Source organism: Podarcis vaucheri (assembly GCF_965113315.1).
Source record: "Podarcis vaucheri genome assembly, chromosome: 3".
NCBI lineage: Eukaryota > Metazoa > Chordata > Lepidosauria > Squamata > Lacertidae > Podarcis > Podarcis vaucheri.
The window spans coordinates 52371397-52393668 of record NC_138761.1 but is presented as its reverse complement, the minus strand read 5'-3'; the positions used below and the strand labels follow the sequence as shown (position 1 = coordinate 52393668).

Genomic DNA, 22272 nt, shown 5'->3' with positions numbered 1-22272 from the left:
TACACCTATGTCTTGGCTTGTGGGTCTTATTTGTTCAAGCATCCCAAAGTCTAACCAACTGTTTCTGTCTCCCAAGGTAGACAGTATAGTTTGAGATGCTGAACTCTAGGGTTACTGCTGCAAATTGAAAGAAGGAGGGGGAAACACTGTGTGCTTTCTGCTTACTTTAAAGTCTACAGTTGATGGAAGCCAAAGGCTCCAGAAAAAACAGGGTGTTGTTTCCTAGCCTTTGGCATCATCAAGTAGGTAAAGAATGAGTCAACAGTAAATAAAATGGTGCTGCTGCCAACTTACTTCCAGAACTGAAATTTCAAACTTTGTATATTGTTGCACAAAACATAGTGTTGGTTATTATTTAATGTTTATCCTGCTCTTTTCTTCCTAGAATACCCAAGTTCAGCTTGGTTTGGGCATTCAAAATTAATCACTGCCAAATTCTGGTACTGTATGATATAGGCGTGGCTTCACCATGAGGATGCATAAGCATTCATGTATATATAGATCATTGTTATCTACCTGTTTTATATTTCTGTCTGTAATCGTTAATTGTTCTTCTTATTTTTTGACAGAACAAAACACCTCTGGTAAATGAAAGTTTGAAAAAGTTTTTAAATACAAAAGATGGTAAGCTCTGTCTCTGCTAGTTAAAGATACCATATATATTTCCCAATTAATGTGTGGACACTGATGCAGGTCAGTGAGGGAGTTTCTGTGGTTCTTTGGTGATGTAAATAGGCTTAAATCACAACAGGAGATATCATTACAGTACTGTTCAAAGATGGCTCACTGCAGTGGAAAGTAGATGTACAGCAAACAGGGGTTATCCTGTCCTTCCATAGATAAAAGCAAGCCATAGACAATTTCTGGTTAGTTCAGAGCAAGGTTCACTAATGTAGAAGGCAGAGCATTCTGCAGTCTGTTGTCCAGGGAGTTTTTAAAGGCCTCATCTACAGCTGATGCCACTGGAGCTAACTGATGTTCTTACTTGCTTACCTTCTGTTTTTTCTCTGCCCTTTTTATAATCCCCTGCTTTTTTCTTTATACTAGAATTTTCCCAAACAAGGGCTTCTCCAAATTCTGTTAACTTTGCATCATCCCTCTTAATTTAGTTCAAATTCCATCTTGTCAGCATTTGGTTGACAGAATCTGCAAATTCTACACTTTGCTATACTTTTGTTGGCTGCAAGTATAAGCATAAAACTTCAAGCAGTTTCAGAGAGAAAGTTTTGCTCGTGCCAGACCTTTGAATTATAAAACTGGAGGAAGAGAAACTAAATAGGAATTTGTAAGTGGATTAAAAGCTGTCCTTGGACCTGGTACTTTTCTGTATGTTCTTGAGCAAATCATTCTTGCTTCTGCCTATGTAAAATAGGAACAGTAAGCTATCAGGATTGTTGTATTGTGTAAAGAACACAAAGATTGTAAAATATTTTGAAGATTTAAAAGGCTTAATAAATCCTTTATTCATAATAAAACCCAAACTCAAGTGAACGACATAGCTTTACAGTTAAAGGTCGGTCTCAGCAACCTCAGTGGAAACAAGACTGCATTTCATATTTAAATGTAGGTTATAGCAAGTTTGCAGAGTGATTATTTGCCACACTTGGGAAATGGATGTTTCCGGGGAAATGTTCTCAGTTGAATTGCTAACCAATAATTGCTAGGGTTTTAGGCCTGAAGTAACTTGGAATTTACAGAAGTGTATGTGTCCGAAATAAGACTTTAGTTTCTAGAAGATGTAAAATGGGTGGGGAACTGAATCTAGCCTACAGATCAGATCCCTGATTGCCCCACACACAACCCATGGGTCAACTTTGATAAGTGTGCAGGACCTAAAATCTAAACTCTTTAAGCATTTAGGAACTTGTATATGACATCAAGTGTGAGGCAGGTGGGTCCAGTTTGTGGGGAACTGCCTTAAAGGCCAAATTTAGACCCATACTGGGCCACATTAGACCCATGGGTCAGAGGTTCCCCACTGCTGGTGTAAAGGGAAGTCCTCCCTGTTTTTGTAGCCCTTCATAAAGGAGTGTTTCAGAGTATATGACTTACATAGTACTAGCCCTTCCTCCACCTATTTCTCCATTCTTCCTATTTTCCCGTTCTCAAGTGTAGTATCACTACTACTGGATCTTCCTTTCCTTGTCTACCTTCAAAATAACCATTCATTGAAAAGGGTTCCCTTGCCTACAATTTCCTTACTGTTCCCCTGTCCCTGCCCAGCCTCAGTACAGTGGTGCCTCGCAAGACGAAATTAATTCGTTCCGCAATTCTCTTCGTCTTGCGGTTTTTTCGTCTTGCGATGCACGGTTTCCCATAGGAATGCATTGAAAATCAATTAATGCGTTCCTAGGGAAACCACCTTCAGACCAGGTCCGGGGACAGTCTGTCCCCGGACCTCTTCTGAAGGCTGGGGGGGGGGACAAGGGCTTTTCTTCCCACCCCCAGCATTTTAAAAACCCTGGGACAGCGGAGGACTTCTCCGCTGTGCGGGGCTATCTTAAAATGCTGGCGGGCGGCATTTTAAAATCGTTCCGGACAGCGGAGGACTTCTCCGCTGTCCGGGGCGATTTAAAAGCTCCTGGGAAGGCAGGCGGGGGGGACAAAGACTTTCGCCCCCTGCCTGCCTTCAGAAGGTGTTCCCGCCCCACTTTCCGAAGTGGGGCGGCGGGGCCAGGTGTTCCCGACCCCCCTCCCCACTTCGGAAGAGCTTTCCGAAGTGGGGCGGTGGGGCCGGGTGTTCCCGACCCCCCTCCCCACTTCGGAAGAGCTTTCCGAAGTGGGGCGGCGGGGCCGGGTATCCCCGACCCCCCTCCCCACTTCGGAAGAGCTTTCCGAAGTGGGGCGGCGGGGCCGGGTGTCCCCGACCCCCCTCCCCACTTCGGAAGAGCTTTCCGAAGTGGGGCGGCGGGGCCGGGTATCCCCGACCCCCCTCCCCACTTCGGAAGAGCTTTCCGAAGTGGGGCGGCGGGGCCGGGTGTCCCCGACCCCCCCCTCCCCACTTCGGAAGACCTTTCCGAAGTGGGGCGGCGGGGCCGGGTGTCCCCGACCCCCCCCTCCCCACTTCGGAAGAGCTTTCCGAAGTGGGGCGGCGGGGCCAGGTGTCCCCGACCCCCCTCCCCACTTCGGAAGAGCTTTCCGAAGTGGGGCGGCGGGGCCAGGTGTCCCCGACCCCCCTCCCCACTTCGGAAGAGCTTTCCGAAGTGGGGCAGCGGGGCCAGGTGTCCCGCCCCCCCTCCCCACTTCGGAACAGGTCCTGGACCTCTTCTGAAGGCTGGCCTGGGGCGAAAGTCTTTGCTCCCCCCGCCTGCCTTCAAAAGCTGTCTGGCCCAGGCATCCCGGACCTTTCCGCCAGCAGCGGCAGCGCTGCCGCTGCTGGCGGAGACTTGCCGGCATGCCGAAGCCTGCGCGCAGCGCGCCCAGGCTTCGCGGATCTCTCCTGCCTTCAAAAGCCGTCCGGGATAGCAGGAAGCGCTTCCCTGCTATCCCGGACTGCTTTTAAAATGCTGGCGCTGGGGAGCAAAGCCTTTTGGCCCCCGCCAGCCTTCCTGGACCTCTTCTGAAGGCCGGAGGGGGGGGGAAAGGCTTTGCTCCCCACCGCTAGCATTTAAAAGAGGTCCCCGGAGATTTCCCTATGGGCTTTCGTCTTGCGAAGCAAGCCCATAGGGGAATTCGTCTTGCGAGGCAAATCGCGGACGAAAAAACCTTTCGTCTAGCGAGTTTTTTGTCTTGCGAGGCATTCGTCTTGCGGGGCACTACTGTACATTTAGGTTTTAATTTTGAATGCCAGTTTGTTTGGGAGCAATTTTTAAAGAAATTCAGTGAAATATAGGAAGACTTGTTTATTTACAAACAAATTCATTATTGAATGCCCAAAGCATTTTTTCACTATATCATACCTGTTTTGTAAACAGTAGCACTTAACTCACATTTCAACTGAAAACGTTAATAGTGAGTGCAAATGCTGTACAGGAAAACCAAATGTGGCTCATTTCTTTTTGTAGGTCGATTGGTGGCTAGTCTGGTTGCTGAATTTCTTCAATTCTTCAACCTTGATTTTACTTTGGCTGTCTTTCAGCCTGAATCAAGCACAGTAAGTAAGCATTTTAATCATTATAACAACACATTAGAGAATAACACATTATATTCATTTTAATTCTTATAACAACACATAATATAATAACACATTTAATCATTATAATAACACATTATATCACAGTAATTTAACCAAAATGCTTGAAATTGTCCCCATCCTCAATTTTGTCCCCAATTTCATTTTTCTGCATCATCTCTCCAGTTCATTAGCATGTTTACTTAGGAGTAGACATTGCACACAGTGGGGCTTACTTCTGATTTGACATGCATAAGACTGCAGTGCTAATCTGATTTTCCCCCTCCCCCCAAAATACAATGGAACACTGTTTAAACCTTTGGTTCTGCTTTTGAATAAACGGGGGGGAAGATATTAATAACTTTAACTTGAATGTCATGCTCATGCACTTTAGGGACAATTTCTTTTTCTGTCAGTCAGCTGTCAAATCTTGAATTTGAGAAAGAACAATTGTGTAAAATATATTGTGTTAATGGCCTGGAATGCTTTATGCTTATTTTTAGTTAAATGGGCTTGAGGCTCGAGAGAATTTAGCACGGGACTTGGGAATTATAGAAGCTAAAGCTACAAAAGAAGGGCCCTTACTGCTGGAAGTGATCAGAAGATGCCAGCAGAAGAAGGGAGTGTCTAACTTTGGAGAGGTAAGGATTTTGAAAATGTGTAGTATTTTAGTTATACTAACTTTCTTAATAAACTGTTTATCTTGATGTAGGCGTGCTAAACAAACTATGACAAGCAAATTAAATGTTTAAATTTTGGTGTGTTTAAAATTGTTTATTTTCTATTCTAAAACTATTATTTAGGTAGCCCCTGTAATATCTGATGGTGTACATTCTCCTCCAAAATCATCAGATGGAAGATCTAACATACACTCATTGCCAAGTAAGGTAAGTCAGAATACTGGAATTAAGCTTAATATTATTTGAGAAGCACATTTTCAAATTTCAATTTTTTTCTCTGTTCATTCTTGCCTATCAAGTATTTCATTTTGTTAATAGACCCTGTTTGACTTTCTAAACAGGAAGTAAGATATTGGGGAATGATAAAGGCAGATAATTGTTTAATGAAATAAAACCATAATCTGATGGGATGCAGGTATAAATTAGGAAGAAGTTGGGATGTGATATTATAAAACTAGAATGACAATGTGTGATGTGCAATTTTTGTTGCTACTTCATTTGAGAAGCAGAGCATGAATAGCTGAAAAGTTCTACTGCTTTTCTCCCGCACTCCTGCTGGTATGCTGTAGATAAACAAGCCAAAGTCTGGATGGCCATGTGATTCATATCCAGGCATGTGGTTTATCTGAAGGAAACAAAAGGTTACAAATGTAACCAAAGTTTGTGCTTGGCTTATTGTTCATGGTTTGTTTGGTGAAAACCAACCACAAGCACAGGTTCAGCTGATATAACAATCGAGGCTCTAGCTTTTATCTATGCTAGGAGAGAGAAGGAGCGCTGCGGAAACTTTTGTTTTAAATTGTGGTTTAATGTGCTGTGCAAACTAGGCCATTGAAATTTAATGTGGGGGGCAGCCTGTACCAGCTTTGTTTACTTAAGGTTGCTTGCCTGATTTGAATATTGTGGATTTATTGAGTTACCTGTATTTACCTTGATACATAATAAATTGTACAAGCCTGCACTAACAAGAGTTTGGCATACTTGCTGGGGAAATTAGTTTTGTAGACCATATGGACCATATGTGACTTGTTTATTTTCATATTTGTTCTTGTTTGTTCCTTGTATCAGATAAGGAAGGTTAGATTTTTAGTAGTGGTGATTTTTTATTTTTCCTAATATCAAATTACAACTTAAACAAAAGAACCGTGGTGGCAGCAAGTTTGATTTTGTAAAGGCTTGTAACAGTGTTGCTCTACGTAACCTTGGTTGTAGGAGCAAACAGATTTAATGAGATACATGTCTGCGGGTAGAGGACTAACTGTTGTTGATTCGCTTTGAATATGGGGAGCCTCAAAAGAAGCAATCTCTATTTAGAAACATATATTTCCTAAGGAGTGTGCCAATACAAAAAAGGAGGTATTGACTATCCATCAGAATATTAAGAAGAAATTTCACCCTTGATTATCTTGATTAAAGCTTTACATTGTTAGAAGAGTTACTGAGAAATTCTTTGCAACCTCTTTGCTTTTCTGTTTTCTACCTTGTCCCAAGAGACTCATGTTTCTTAACCAGATTCTTGCTTATTTTAATAAAGACTGAATAAAGAATGCTATACATAGAGAAGTACTGGACAGAGGTAAACTAACTGAAAGAATAGTGACTCCATGAATACCAGTTGCTAGAAGCTTCGTACTTCCCTTAGGCATCTGGTTGACCACTATGAGAGCAGGATACTGGATTAGGTGGCTTGATGGCTCCTTACCCATCTAGTCCACCATTCTATTTCCAAAGGTCAGGTGCTTGGTTCTTGATCTGCTGGAGAAAGTATTTAAGTACAAATGAGGATTCTTCCACCTCTATTTGGGGAGTGTTGGGGTTGCAAGAGAAAATACCAGAGGGCAATAAGATGATCAGGTCATAGAAATCATCTCTTTTGTAGGTGACAATAAAAAACTGGCATGAACTGGTAAGACATCTGCTGGTGTTGCTGTGGAACAGTGAAAATCCTCTTACCAGCTAAACAGTTGCTGTAGCTGTGGTTAAAAGAGAGAGATTATGTATTCAGTGTAGCTATTATTGCTAGTGATGTGATGGTGAAGAGCAAAAGGTACCTTTGTTTTAGCATGAATGAGCTGCTTGTAGGACAGAGAACAGAGATGACTTTGTCTGTTTGTAGAAACAACATTACAGAGAGAACTTCTGCCACTTACTTCATCAGTGAAGTAGAGCCCTGTAAATGTAAACCCAACCACACTCTGATGTGTTGAACAGTAACGTGTGCCTTCCTGTAAGTTAATGTTGTTTTATGTCACACAGCATCAATAACATTTTCCACCATGTATGCATGTTTCAGAAAGCTGTTGCCAATCCTGACTCCCTAGTGCAATGCATTGTTTAATGTTTCTGTCTGCATACATTACAACATTGGAAAGTACATGTTAACAATTTGTCATGCAGCCCAAAGTCTTTGTTAATTTCTCGGAACGCTTAAAGTAGCAGCTGTTTGTTCTAGCTTTGGAGAGTTCCTTTTATGGGTTTCATTACCTGGATTATTCCCACAGCATCATTTCATATGAATCTTCCTTTATTGGGGGCAAGAGGGGATAAGCTGGATGAATTGGCCCTTTCTTAAATCTAGGTGAAAACTGTTCTCTGCACAATGCCTTGTGTAATCCAAAGTTAAAATCTTGAAGAGTAAATATTGAAAGCAAGGTGGCAGTATATTCACAAAAATGCACTCCAATTGTTTTTCCCAAGTCACTTTTTTAAGGTTTCTAAATGTTTATAGCTAATAATACAGAACTTACTTCCAATGCTTGGCTAATCATTTGGGATCACAGGAACTATTAAACTTAACAATGTGCCTAGTAATGTTTTTCTGAAGATAAAATGTTTTAGTGTTGTTTTGTGAGGACACTTGTGGATAGTTGTAAGAAGATTTTTTTGAATCGTGTAAGAAGATTACAATTGATGGCTACCTTTTGTTAGGCTGCTGGGCAATACTAAAGTGTTTTTGTTTGTGTGTTTTAAATGATGTATTTCTGAACACTGCTTAAAATGACTGGTGGTCAAAAGGAGACTCGTAATGGTACTGTCTGTGTTGAGAAACTGGAATATGATTTTGATGTCACATGCTAGAACTTTGTGGTTTGCTAAATTATACTAGCTTAAAACTATTTTAACTGGCATTACTTCCCACAATGAATAATGAAAATGTTTTGTTCAGGGTGTATAAGTAATAATTGTAAAATCTGCATACTGGCTGTGGTCTCATTTAAGGTTTCAGTCTGAGTCTTTAAGCACAAGTTGCACATCTGTGAACAGAATTCTGTACATAGCAGCAGAGGTTACATGACTCAAGGCATTTGAATCCTACCAAGTGCTTACAGTCTTCCTAGTAGATAAATAAATTGTCCTGTATAGAGATGTAAAGCAACCAATTTGTTTTCCTCAGAGGGAAATTGAAGTAGTAATACTTCCTTATCAAACCTACATATATTTTATTACTTTTCACAACAAAATATCACCTTTTATAACTTAGCATATAAAATTGTACTCTTTGGCATTTTTATGGAACTTGCACACTAATGCAATGCTCATTTACTCATATGTAAAACCCACTCTTTATTAGTGTAGCTTACAGCATCAAAAGTATAAATGCCTTAATTTTATGCAAGCAAAATGGTGAATGAACCCAGTACTCAAGAAAGAGAACTGCACTGTATTCTACCTAAACAGTGTGCACAGAACTTTTGCCATCTGAGAAATAAATAAACATTGAAAATAGAACCACAAATAATGTTGTAAACAGCATATACAAAATGGTTTCATACAATCACAGTATTACAATCTCTTAGTTTATTTGGATACTGAGTTAAGCAATACATAACACATATGAATATTTATGGGTACAGTATACACAAGTATTCTCTAATTATTTAGATTATTTTATGTAAATCTTCATAGTGCACATCTTTTGTAAATTAAACCTGTATTAAAGCATTTCACTCATTCCAAAATTTCAGGATGGCTTTTCAGAGTTTCCCAAAGTTTCCAATTTTTCTTTCCCCATGACCCAGGCTTTCATATCTCTGATCTTTTATCTAGAAGGTAGACTAGGTAATGAAATGCTGTAGAAGTAGAAAACGCATCTCTCTTAAAAGGAGAAATGGTAGCTGCTGTCTAGTAACACTGGATGTATTTCCTGTACTATTCCAAAAAGTATATCCAAGTATAGAGGACATACTCAAAATAGTTGTTTCACTTCCAAATATGAATTCTAAAATTTTACATGTGTGCTGGGACAGTGTAAGCAAAGTGTGGTGGAACACAGAATTTTTTCCTGTGGCAAGAAACTGGAAAGAAAATTTTGTAGATTATAATGCTTATGAAATTTATCAGACTCATTCATCACATCTCTTACTGTATTTCATTTGAAGCCTGTGATTATTTTTAAATAGGTGGGAGGTAACAGCTCATGAAGTAATCTACTGGTCAAGCAGAGAGAGAATGTTGATTAGTAGGCAAGGCTTTTAATCGGGTTTTTAGAGTGATAGCATAGATCTAACTCAATAATCTAGATTTCACATAACATAACCCACATATAATTTGTTTTCATTTTTGTGCCGTTATTTTATTCTTGTGTTCAGATACCAAGGTATAAAGGACATCGTAAACAGAAAAGGTGCTTGGACACAACTGAGCAGGTAAAATGCATGAGGAGAAGAAACTGACAGGTGCTTCTAGTTCTACCTTTAAGAAAGAGCAGCTTGCACTAAAAATCATTGCAACTGACTCATGGCATTTGGTGAACTAACTCCACAAATATGTAGATGTAACACAGACTCTGAGGCACAATATTAATTATATTATGTAAATTTAATGCAAAGCTTATTAATAAGCTTTACCTATATTTATGGAGCGGCTGCTTGCTTGCCTGCCCTCCTTCCTGCATTTTATGACTCTCCATGCGGTTTTTGTATCAAAAGGTCACATCTTTGGATTCCAAAACTTTAACAATTCGGTATCTTGACACAATTTCATTCAGTAATGCTACTGTATATTGTTAGTTCTTGGTTAACTGAAGGCCAGTTCACACATTAACTCATGAAATTAAACCCTTTCCTGCCCACTTGGAATTCTGAAAGTTTCTACATACCAAATATGACTTTAAAATTTGAAGCGTTTGCCTGACCTTCACTTTGCTGAGGATAGAGGACCTGATAATTTCCCCCCATCAAAGTGAGAGGCAGGCAAGCAGCTATCTAACTTTCCCTTGCATAAAGGGAGAACCTTTAGGATTCCAACCAGGCAGAGCAGGGCTGACTTACATGTGGTTGCTCATTAAACATAGTGTGTACTGGTGCTGAGATAATGGAGTATATCTTGGATAATCCTGAGTGAATTGCTTTATCTGAAACATTTCAATTTGTTAGGATGTTTGGACCTGTCCCTTATACAAAAACAGCTTTGTGGCAGAGTTGCAATTAAGATTTCAGGGAATAGCCACCCATTTCCTGTTTCACTTACTTGAATACAGTACTGCTGCTCCTCTGCTCCACCCCCAACCTTGTGCATCTTTTGAAAGCCAGTCCAGAAGGCATGAAGAGAGCTAGGAAAGGATGCTTTTGGTGGTTTGCTGTTTTTCCAACGAGGTATCTATCATATTAGAGGGATGCGGGTGGCGCTGTGGGTAAAACCTCAGTGCCTAGGGCTTGCCGATCGCATGGTCGGCGGTTCGAATCCCTGCGGCGAGTGAGCTCCCGTCTTTCGGTCCCAGCTCCTGCCCACCTAGCAGTTCGAAAGCACCCTTAAGTGCAAGTAGATAAATAGGTTCCGCTTTATAGCGGGAAGCTAAATGGCGTTTCCGTGTGCTGCTCTGGTGCTGGTTCGCCAGAGCAGCTTCGTCACGCTGGCCACGTGACCCGGAAGTGTCTCCGGACAGCGCTGGCCCCCGGCCTCTTAAGTGAGATGGGCGCAAAACCCTAGAGTCGGACATGACTGGCCCGTACGGGCAGGGGTACCTTTACTTATCTATCATATTCCCTTCCTTACCCTGTCCTGAAGGAATGGAGAAGGCAAAGTCTACACCATCAAGTAGTGTATTTATTTTATTTATTTATTTGCATATAAAGTCTATAAGCCTTCCTGTAACAGAAGCTATTGGGAGATTAACAAGATAAAAAAGGAACACAATTACAATTGAAATGTGGTAAAAAGCAGATAATAAAAACAGGTATCAAGTCTAAGGACAGATCACACCAAAATAGAAAGCAGGGAATCAAAAACTAGAGCACTAAATCATATAAAACAAATGGATAAAGTCCACAAAGTGTAAAATAACCCAAAAACTAAGAAACATGGGAAAGTAAAAATGTATTTGCCTGGCACTAAAAATATGTTAAAGTAGGTACCAGCAAAGTCTCTCTAGGGAGACCGTACAACTATCATGGGGCTACTAGCAAAAAACGTATTTTCACGCTTAGCTACCACCTATACCTCAATTGACAGTGTCACTTAGAGCAGGCCTTGGGTTATGAACTGAGGTTCCAGTGCGTGCATATAGGAAAATACCATAAGGTTCTTTAAAGGCCGAGTAATGGATGACTGCACTTGACCTTTAGTTCTTTTTGAAACACTTTACTGCCATTGGTCATAAGATGGTTTGAGGGCTAGCAGGCATTTGTGGGATTGCTTTTTTAAAAGTGTTTCAGCATTTTTTCTATTCTGAAAACAGCTTTTACTTTCAGCTGGTCACATCTGCACTGTAATGTAAAACACATGGCTTCCTCCAAAGAATTGTGGGAACTGAAGTTTACCCACATGCAGACACACTCATACACAGAAAACCCTTAACAAACTACAGTTCCCAAGATTCTTTGAGGAAAGTCATGTGCTTTAAATGCATGGGGTGGATGTGAACTAACTCTGAACCAGCTTCACTGGTGTCTATTCAGGATGAAACTAGACAGTCCCCAGCTTTGTCTTTGCCTCCTATTGTGTGAATGCTGGTGGGGTGGCGGGGGACATTTGCATGTATGCAGCGATGCTTAACCTTTCTTCCACGCTGTGATGCTTTTCTATTTTTTATTAGTTTCTAATTTGTTCTTAAGATTATATTTCCCTGGATTCATTATGTCACCTCCACTATTCTAAAGGCTTCCTTGAGCAGTTTTTAATGAAAAGGCAAGATAGAAATATTATAATAAATTTATCAGTTGGACAGATAAGCAGAGGAAACTGCTTTATACTGAGGCTGACAATTGGTACTCCCAGCAGAGTACAGCTTACACTGTGTAGCAGTGGCTGTCCAGAATTTCAATCGGGGTTTTTTCTAAACCCTACCTGAAAATGCCGGGGATGGAACCTGGAACATTTTGCATGCAAAGTACATGCTCTAGCACTGAGCTGTGGCCACTGCCTTCTCATTTGCAACCTTTTTCAGTGGCCATTTCCCCCTTATTGCCAGATCAAAGATAAAAAATAGGCCCCCAGCTGAAGAATTGGGTAGGAATGATAGGTGGGGGGAGGGAAAAGGTTAAGCACTCCTACCCTCTGATACTGCACTAAAACCCACCTTAACCCCCTCCCCAATATTGCTATTAACTATATAGCAGGTGTTTGAGGAATGATGTGCCTACCTGTTTGCATTGCATAGTTTTTTTCAGCCTGTAAATCTTTATCAAAGGACAAGGGTTTGGATATCATCCTTCTAGGATTCTGCTACTGAGAAGTGGTAATAGTAATGCTTAGTATTTGTATACCACATTTTAAATGTGGTATACAAATTTAAATGTATACCTGGCTTGAGAGCAGTACATGTGAAAAGGATCTAGGAGTCTTGGTTGACCACAAACTTGACATGAGCCAACAGTGTGACGCGGCAGCTAAAAAAGCCAATGCAATTCTGGGCTGCATCAATAGGAGTATAGCATCTAGATCAAGGGAAGTAATAGTGCCACTGTATTCTGCTCTGGTCAGACCACACCTGGAGTACTGTGTCCAGTTCTGGGCACCACAATTCAAGAAGGACACTGACAAACTGGAACGTGTCCAGAAGAGGGCAACCAAAATGGTCAAAGGCCTGGAAACGATGCCTTATGAGGAACGGCTAAGGGAGCTGGGCATGTTTAGCCTGGAGAAGAGGAGGTTAAGGGGTGATATGATAGCCATGTTCAAATATATAAAAGGATGTCACATAGAGGAGGGAGAAAGGTTGTTTTCTACTGCTCCAGAGAAGCGGACACGGAGCAATGGATCCAAACTACAAGAAAGAAGATTCCACCTAAACATTAGGAAGAACTTCCTGACAGTAAGAGCTGTTCGACAGTGGAATTTGCTGCCAAGGAGTGTGGTGGAGTCTCCTACTTTGGAGGTCTTTAAGCAGAGGCTTGACAACCATATGTCAGGAGTGCTCTGATGGTGTTTCCTGCTTGGCAGGGGGTTGGACTCGATGGCCCTTGTGGTCTCTTCCAACTCTATGATTCTATGATTCTATGATTCTATGAAATGTTCAGAATAGTTTTTAAATCATTCATCCAAAGTTGTAATTTGTTTGATTATATGGAAATTTGCATTAGTCAGCCTTCAAAATCTAGATGAAATTTCTAGATGAGCGGGGTAATGGCAATTTACCTCCTAAAACTACTAAATTGGTTTCAGAACTGGTTACAATGAAACTGACATAAATGCTTAACTATAAAATTAATCAGATTACTAATACAAAAATTCTATTGTAAAAAAATTGTAGCTTTGTTGAATTGTGAGAGCCCAAAGAAGTGTTTTTGATACCACACCTTTTAAATTTTTAACTCTAGTACTGTATATGTTTTATATTGGGGTAAGGGACCTGAATTTAAAAGTAATCGCTGACACTCCTTGTGCAGATATTGTTGGCATCTGTCTGTCTTGGGAAGAGTGTGCCTTTGGGAGTAAAGTCAAACCGTTGGAGAGTTAGCTGCTGTGGCTGTAGAGAACAATACAGTAGAGACATATTTTATTACAGGTGGGGCAGATGGGTTTTAGTGCTATAGGTGTGCCATGACATTTCTTCCCTCTGCTTCTCAAAGTGGTCATTCCTCCTCTGGTCACTACTATGGCTACATGACCTGACTGTCTCCAGGCACTACAATTGTCTGCAAGGGATTCCCATACCAGCCTTCATGTCATATTTGCAGACATCTTTTTAACACAGAATTGGTCTGCCAGCAGGCCTAGTGCTCCCTGCTATCTTCCATTCTGTGTACATGACCAAACCAGTGTAGATGTCACAGAGACAGGATTGCAAACATGCTGGGAATGTGGGCTTGGGAGAGCACATCTTTTTTTGACATTTTGTTTTGCCATGTGATGCTGGAAATCTGCCTGACGCAGCACAAATGGAAGGCATTGGGGCATCGCTCCTGGCGGGTGAAAGTTGCCCATGACTCACTTCCATAAAACAGTGTACTCAGTACAGAAGCCTGGTAGACCTTCATCTTGGTATTGGTTGTTAGCATCACATTTTCCCATACCCTTTTGGAGAGGTGAACCATTGCTGTAGCTGCCTTGCCAATACGATTGTCCAGCTCAACATCGATTGAAAAGTTGCTGGTTATGGTGAAGCCCAATCTGCCACCTCAAGCACGTGGCTGCCTATGCTGATGTGTGGAGTGCTGGCTTGGAATGCTGGCGATGTCCTGACCCATCAGGCTGATAATGAGGTGGAACTCCATGCAGGCTTGGGCAAAATGGTTGGTGCAGATGTGGAAATAAATTTACCAGTCTTATGAATGAAAAATGATACTGCTGTTTTATTGAGTACTGCATTTTATTTATTTTGCTTCTATTAATCTGGTAATTTTAAGTTGAAGTCCTACATCTATTTAACCTGGGATTTAATTCCATTGAAGTCGTTGGGCTTTAGGATGGTATTTAATACTTCTTCTAGATATTTTTATGTTGCCTTGGATGCTCATGCAGTGTAAGGGTTATATATCCCATATAAAATGAAGCTGCCAAGTAAGTGTGTTTTAGGATTATATTGTAAAATTGATTTGGGGCTCAAGTGAGTAGCAAACATCTCAAAAGTTTAATAACTATAACTGTTACAGGTTAATAACTATAATAACTCATTAACTTTTTATGGTTTTGTTATATGGCATTATTGCTATAAACATACTTTGATTTTTTTATGCTACAGTGGAATACACATATTAAAAAAATAAATAAATGGGAAACCTTTATCTTTTAAACTTCTTTCTTTACAAGATTGTGAAACTGGCATTTCTGTCTACACATTGCAATCAATTTAACAGATAATTGAAAAACTGTTGAAGTGTCATTGTGCCTACATGACTATTGATGTACTACTGTATGGTTTTTTTGTATACAAAAATGGATTATAGCTCAAGGGAAGCAAATTATATGACTTGTTTAAGGAAATGGTTTGTTTGTTTTTTTAGGTTACTGGAACAAGTCATAGTGATACAAGCATCTTGTCTGGAGAAGCAAAGAGCAAAGGCAGCATTCACTCCTTACCCAATGAAACAAAACTAATTTCTCAACCAAACAAAGATGTAGATACCAAAGAAAAGAATAATCTAGCAGTAGGAGAAGATGATGCAGAGGGAGATTCCTTCTTTGATGATCCCATACCAAAACCAGAACCAAGTTATGACTGGTAAATTGAATGAACTACAAGTATAAATGTTTCCTTTAGACAACAAAATAGTTAGACGTTTTAGGCTGGAGGATGCTGCACTTTTCTACCTTAGAATAAATGAAAAAGGGGGTACATGTTTTGCACAAATTGTAGAAGAATAGTTTGTTGCAGTGCCCATAGATTGCCCTTGTGTTTCCCCCATTTACAGAAATCGCTTTTTTCAAAAATAAGAAAATATATTTCCTACTTGACAATAGAACCCTGTAATTCAGAAATATTTATATTCATGTTTTTATATATGCAGATGTATTTTGTGATGGTGACACCATAATGGCTTTGGTGTGTTAATGATGGACGAAGCCCTGCATGCAGCAGAGCTTCAGAACATTCTGTCTAAAAGTAGCTTTGTGCATCAACTAAGCTGTCCCAGAAACTAAATGGCACTCCGAAACCCGCCTCCAACACAAGCCAACACTGATCAAACTCAATGTCACTGCATGACAGAAGTGAGACTTGATCAAGCAGATGTTGGACTAGCTCAGCCCCTCCCTAGTCTTGGAATGCTCTGTTTCAGGGCTTTCTGCTAACTGCTGCCTCCAGGCATCCCACCAGCAGGCAGCCTGCACTTTTGGCAGCCTGCAGAGTCCAGCTTAGCTGGGAGAGGAAAGCAGAAGACACTTCAACCCTGTCTAAAAGTGAACAACAATCTGATGTATTGAGGGGTGGTGATGGATTGCTCTGCCCACGTGCAAATGCTATGTTGTGCACAGAATATTTTCCTTGAGGCAAGTGGAAAAATTGTAACAACCAAATGGTTGTTATTGCATACTACTTTATACAGGTTCAAGGAATAATCAACTCTGATGCCATGTCAACTCAGATCTGCTTCTTCTGAAGAAAATTTTACTTGAATTCAAAATCATAACATGGTTGATACAGTTTATATTTATATTTACATCTGAATCTCTTCCTCTGGGTTATGTTGATAAAACATCATATGACATAAGCAGTTACACTGAAGAGGCTTTGGAATAGGTGAGAATGTGTGCCAAGCTTTTCTTGCCATATTTGGCATTAAGAGCCATCATTCATGACTCAGTCTGAAGCAGTTAAAAAATGATGTATCTCTCCCCCTTCCCTCCTTTTTAAAGGAAGAATGACTCTATCAAGGAAGGAAATGCTTCTCTTTCTGATGTACCACCTATAAAGACTGGTCTGAGCTCTTTGTCTGGAGCACCTCCTCTAAAAAAGTCTGACAGTAAGTTGTTGAGTGAGAAATTACATTCCCTTGCTCTAAATATTATAATAATCTTGCATTACAAGAGCATACCTTCACTTAGCTTTGTGCTAGATCATTACCATTCTGGTGTTGTTGTAAACAGTTTAAAGTTATTATTTTGCACCAGAAAAAGAGGATAGGTACCTAGCTGTGAGAAATGCTGTGCAACCAGGACTAGTTGGCAAATAGTGATGTGGTGTTCTTGTGCATTGCTGGGTTGCAGCACGTTACTCCCGACAACCAGTTCAGATGCTATAAAGCTAACCTGTGGACTTGCAGAAATTGTTGAATTCCAATTCCCATCAACTAGCATAGCCAGTGGTCAAGAATGATGGGAAATGCAGTGCAGTAACACCTGGAAGTCCACAGGCTAGTCACCCATTCTGTATAGAATCCATTCAAATTTATGCCCCACTGTTCTTGTACATAGGTTCTAATTTATATAGCATGCATCTTTCTTTTATATGATCTGCTAACTATTATAATGGACCCAAAGCAGATTACAATTTTTAAAAAGAATCTGTTCAATCAGCAAAACAATTAAATAACATCTTAGGCACATTTTCATTCTATATTTCTTGGATAGCTATCAGTTTTCAACTGCAACAGTCAGCTTTTATGATGTAGGAGAATGAATTGGCAAGTATGTTCTCCAGTATTATATGAAGATTGCATGCACATGTCACAGTAAGCTATAAATCATAACTTACTGTGCACAAACAAATCTTGCCTGCTTTTTCTTCTCCCTACTCATTGCTAGGATGAAAGAAACCAATATTGTTGGCTTGGCATTAAACCAGGGATCATGGTTTATTTCAGTACAAACAAACACAGTCTATCTATAGCCAAGGTTTTTTCTTGGCTTACTGATCATATTTTGTTTCCTCCCAGTCAATGGCAGTCAGCGGGGCAGACACCTCTCGCACTTACTAGGAGCCAAGAGACACAGGGAGCTCATGGGGAGGGGGGGGGGAGCAGGAGAGTCAGATTGGCTCCACCACTGGACCCACACAGTGTTGAGCTCCCCACACCTTGCTCCTTTCCTGCTCAGAAAGCAGTACTGGTGCTTGCTATTCAGAAGCCAGGTGTGCAGTTCAGCCTTCACACCAAATGCAACAGCTTCCAGTCCAAGCAGGAAGCAGGTCCAGTACATCTGAAGGTGTATCTCCACCCCCATTGTTCTACCCGGACACTGAGGTCCAGTGCCGAGGACCTTCTGGCAGTTCCCTCACTGTGAGAAGCCACGTTACAGGGAACCAGGCAGAGGGCCTTCTCGGTAGTGGCGCCTTCCCTGTGGAACACCCTCCCACCAGATGTCAAAGAGAACAACAACTACCAGGCTTTTAGAAGACATCTGAAGGCAGCCCTGTTTCGGGAAGCTTTTAATGTTTGATGGATTACTGTATTTTAATATTTTGTTGGAAGCCGCCCAGATGGGCAGGGTATAAATAAATTTTTATTTTTATTTTATCATTATCATCATTATCATTATCATTATATTTATTTTGTTTATTGGCAGGGTATAAATAATAAATTGTTGCTGTTGTTGTTCATACATAGTAAGCCACATGAGAACATGAGCATAGAAAATCAGCATGGCTGCTCTTAATACCAACATAGCAACTTCACATTTTCACTCTGTCATCTATCTGGTTAACATGCATTTTAAGTAGGTTCTGTAGGAAGCAGTTACACACTTTTGATCTTCCTAACCTCTGTTTTACAGATGCAAACTCAATTTTGAAAGATGTAAAGATGATGAATTCTAAATTTGGATCACTTGGACTAGGCAAGTTGCTCTTCTTAGAAGGACACCATTAAGAACTTTTTATTGCCACATCTTGTTTGGTAATTGTTCAGACAAAAGATAAAAATTATTTCTATGCATAGATCAATGTTTGATGAAATGCTTTGCAGCATGTTAAAAGCTGTTCTAAAGTTACTATTTTTCAGGGGGGGGGGAATCCTCATGGTCCTATTTTCATTGTTAAACTAGGTTGATAGCAAACACATCTTTCTAATTAAATACTGCATGTAATTTCAAGTTTTCTAATCCTCCATTTTAATTATTTATAAGCAGGGGATGAAGAGGAATATGCTGATGATTTCAATAGGTAAGAGAAAATTCAGAGTGGTATACTTCAAGCATTTATTTGCATTTGATATAAGTTAAAAAGAATGCCCATTATTTTTCAAAAAGGGTTTAAAAAGTTGTGTTCCCATATAGCTATACACCACACAAGCATTTTCAAACTATTTACTGCTCTTTTATTAATTTCTTGATGTTCTAATACTCTGGGCATGTTCACACATTATGGAAAGTCATGACTAGTGAACATGCTGATAATTTCCAGTTTGCTCCTTTTGGTTAACAAACCATGATCCTTGGCTTAGTGTTGTGTCTGAGCTGGGGATCATGTTTGTTTCACTCTGCACAAACCTTTGCTTCAGGTAGTGATTTGTTTGGAGTGAAACAAGACCCTGATCCCTGGTTCAGATGTAACACTAAGCCAAGGATCATGGTGTTTTTCTCCTGCTTGCTAATAGAAAGGAGTAGAGTAAAAGCTATCTACATGTTCAACATAAATTATTAGCCATTGATTACTATGACATGAACACAGCCAATTATGTGCTTCCAATTTTGATGTGTGAAAATATTTTTTTTTAAATGAGCTGTCTTGGTTGGTTCTTGAAGTCAAGTATATATACGCTTCCTTAAGTGATCACATGGCACCAGCAATTCTTTATAGAATCACTTTGTGGGATATGGGGAGCTCCATGTAAGTCACTGGTACTTTGAAGTAATGACTCCTGGTATTTGATGAATTTACTTTAATGTAGGATCTTTTAAGCAGTTCAGCCCACACGTAACTTTGAAATTCAACATTTTATTTATTAGGTATTTAGAAATGTTTCTCGTAGATATTTTAATTTATAAGGTGTTCTTTAACATTAAAGAATAGAGCTTTATTGTTTCCATCTTTTAACTTTCCCTCATGTCAGTACTAGTCATCGGTCAGAGAAAAGTGAAGCCAGCATTGGTGAAGAAATAGATGATATTTCCGTAGAATTAGACGACTTCAATCCTAGCGATAAAGTATGTATATTATACTTTACATCAGGGTGGGCATGTATCCATTTTCATTCTCAGTAGAAAGCTATTTGCATAGAATCCTATTTTTGTATTCTTAAGGTTTCTTGCAAACATATCGTTATTGTGAGAAACTGTTAAGCCAAACAATAGCTGTACCTGTTTGCAACTGTGTTTAAGGGACCCTTGCCAAGTGCCACCTAGTGGGCTACCGACTTTTAGTGGGATCCTCACTCCCCAGGCGGTTTACTTGATTGCAGCAGGGGTACTCCAAACAGTGCCTGGTGGTTGAGTTTGGGAATCAGCATTTCAATCCCACAGTGCCCCAGAGCAACACTACATCAGGGATACTGTAGGAAATTTAACTGATGGCTCTCAGACCTAGCCTTGCAGCACTGATTGGAACACCAGGCCAGGGGGATGGGATTGAAGGACAGGCTAAGGGGAATGGGAGTTCTAGTTCACAACATCTGGATAGTACCACATTAGCAACCCCTGCCTTTTTTCCTTACTGTGCAGAATGAGTAATGTGTGAACTGAGCTCTGCTTAATTTATTTGAATGTAAGATCTCCTTAATAATTGCAGTATATTCTCTATTTGAAAGAGGATGAGAGGTGGAGGTTATGGTTTCAGGGATACCACATATTTCAAGAAGCATAGCACAGTATAGCTCACACATGCTTTTAAAAACTATATGGTCAAAATAAGGGAGGGAGGGGTGGTACCTGAAACATATTGAGATTTTCCCAAGTAACTAACAGTCTCATGTGCACTTAATAAAGATTAATACTGTTAAGTCTACAGTTCGGGCAACAGAATTATCTGTATGATCTGCATCACTGTTCTCTTACCTCAGGAGTATTCTGTAGCCTCTCTGTACATTAACAAATGCCATTTCATTCTTCATTTTGCTTCAGTAGCAACTATATATTGTAAAAGTTCATTTTTTAAATCTTCACTGAAAAGAAATTGATAATGTGTTTGAATATATGAAATTGCTAATATATTTCCCCAACTATGGATGAAATCCATCATCTTGCCAGCAAACACAGTGGAACTTCCCCTTCTTCTCCTTATGCCTGCATCTGCTCCATCCTGCACCACAATCTGCTGCAGAGAGTCTCCCAATCTTCTGGAGCAGATTTTAGGGGCATGCTGTAGTGAAGAAGAGAAGGGGATGCCCTGTTGGTAGCATTACAATAATAAAATGAACACAAGCATCAGCAGTGGCACAAAACTTCTAAATATTGATTTTCAAAATATGCTCTCTTTCCTTATTTTACTGGAAATTTAATGTACTAAAGCTGCTATCCTATACAAGCTTTCATAGGAATATGTTTCATTGAACTCACTGAGACTTACATAGGGTTGCCATATGTCCACTTTTTCCAGGACATGTCCTCTTTTTCACAGGTAGAGTCGTCATAGCAAATGTGTCCTCTTCTTTGTTCTTTAAAATATGGCAACCCATATAGATAGATAGTGGTGTGTTGCCTCTTGCTCATAGGAAAGTACTTGAGATCTTCTTGATAGGAGTTTTTAATAGAAGATAATGTTTTAAAGAACAGCTTAGCTATAAAATACACTGGATTTTAAACATCAGTTAACATTTTAATATTTTCTTTTCTCCTAGCTTGAAGACTTCACACAAGATTTCACCATTTCTCAGTTAAGTGGTGAAGCAGATTACTTAGAGGATGTTGCATGAGTAGAACAAGCAAAGATCTTAATTTGTTGACTTGAAGAACTTTGTAGACTATATTTTAAGACAATCACTCTGCTGAAATATCCCCTCCCAAATTGTGCCTTGTGTTTCAACAGAAACTCCCCCAACAAAGTGGAGTTGGGAAAAGAGTTTTTAAACTTGTAAGAACTGAAAGAAGAAGTAATTTTGGAGCGTGGTATTGCGGTCTCGTTAAGCTAATTCGTATATGTAATATGTCAAATATTTCCCAGAAAGATGTCCGTTGCAGGCGACAGACACATCAAGATGATTGATCTACAAGAATTCATAAGGGAAGAGATCTACAAAACAGATAAACAGTGGCAAACATGGCTTAAGGTCATGGCAACCATTTGGCTTTTTGCTGAAGAACAAGCAGTATTTGAACTTGCTCTTCTGTTGACCTAATTAAAATTACAGTTTTTCTCTCTTAGCTGTTGAAATTACTTTAGTGGCCAGGAGATATGAACCAAGATCTTCAAAACTGACTTGTTAGATTGCCTAACATGAGGCATATTAAAATACTTTAGTGGCTGAATCATGAATCCCTGTGGTTTCTAGTAAGTTGGTCCCTTGTTGCAACTTAGGTGCTTAGTTTTGCATGGCCAAGATCACTAGGTACTTCTGAAAATTGCAGCTGGAATATGAGCCTTAACTCTAAACTTATTTTTATATATTTAAACATTTGTTATTCTAAGATAGCCTTTTGTTTGTTAATTTAATGAAAGCTATAAATGGTTGTTAGCATGAGGGTTTTTTCTTTGAAACACAGCTTAATACTGAATAAAACTATTCCAAGAAGGAC

General features: G+C 39.9%; 1 protein-coding gene across 3 annotated transcripts in view; it reads left to right on the top strand.

The window, feature by feature from the left end:
* The window catches only part of CEP43 (centrosomal protein 43), a gene marked incomplete at its 5' end in the record, with an annotated part of 27676 nt that extends 5404 nt beyond the window's left edge, over window positions 1-22272 (top strand). The window contains 11 exons of one of the 3 annotated variants that reach the window (XM_082216720.1): window positions 570-624; window positions 4005-4093; window positions 4615-4752; window positions 4915-4998; window positions 9381-9437; window positions 15174-15391; window positions 16525-16631; window positions 18379-18441; window positions 18733-18766; window positions 19656-19749; window positions 21378-22272. In XM_082216720.1, the coding sequence (XP_082072846.1) occupies window positions 570-624; window positions 4005-4093; window positions 4615-4752; window positions 4915-4998; window positions 9381-9437; window positions 15174-15391; window positions 16525-16631; window positions 18379-18441; window positions 18733-18766; window positions 19656-19749; window positions 21378-21452 (1014 nt within the window). In that variant the 3' untranslated portion in view covers window positions 21453-22272. Of the gene's footprint in view, window positions 1-569; window positions 625-4004; window positions 4094-4614; window positions 4753-4914; window positions 4999-9380; window positions 9438-15173; window positions 15392-16524; window positions 16632-18378; window positions 18767-19655; window positions 19750-21377 lie in introns of those variants that run through there. The other 2 variants (XR_014218044.1, XR_014218045.1) reach the window with 2 other exon arrangements.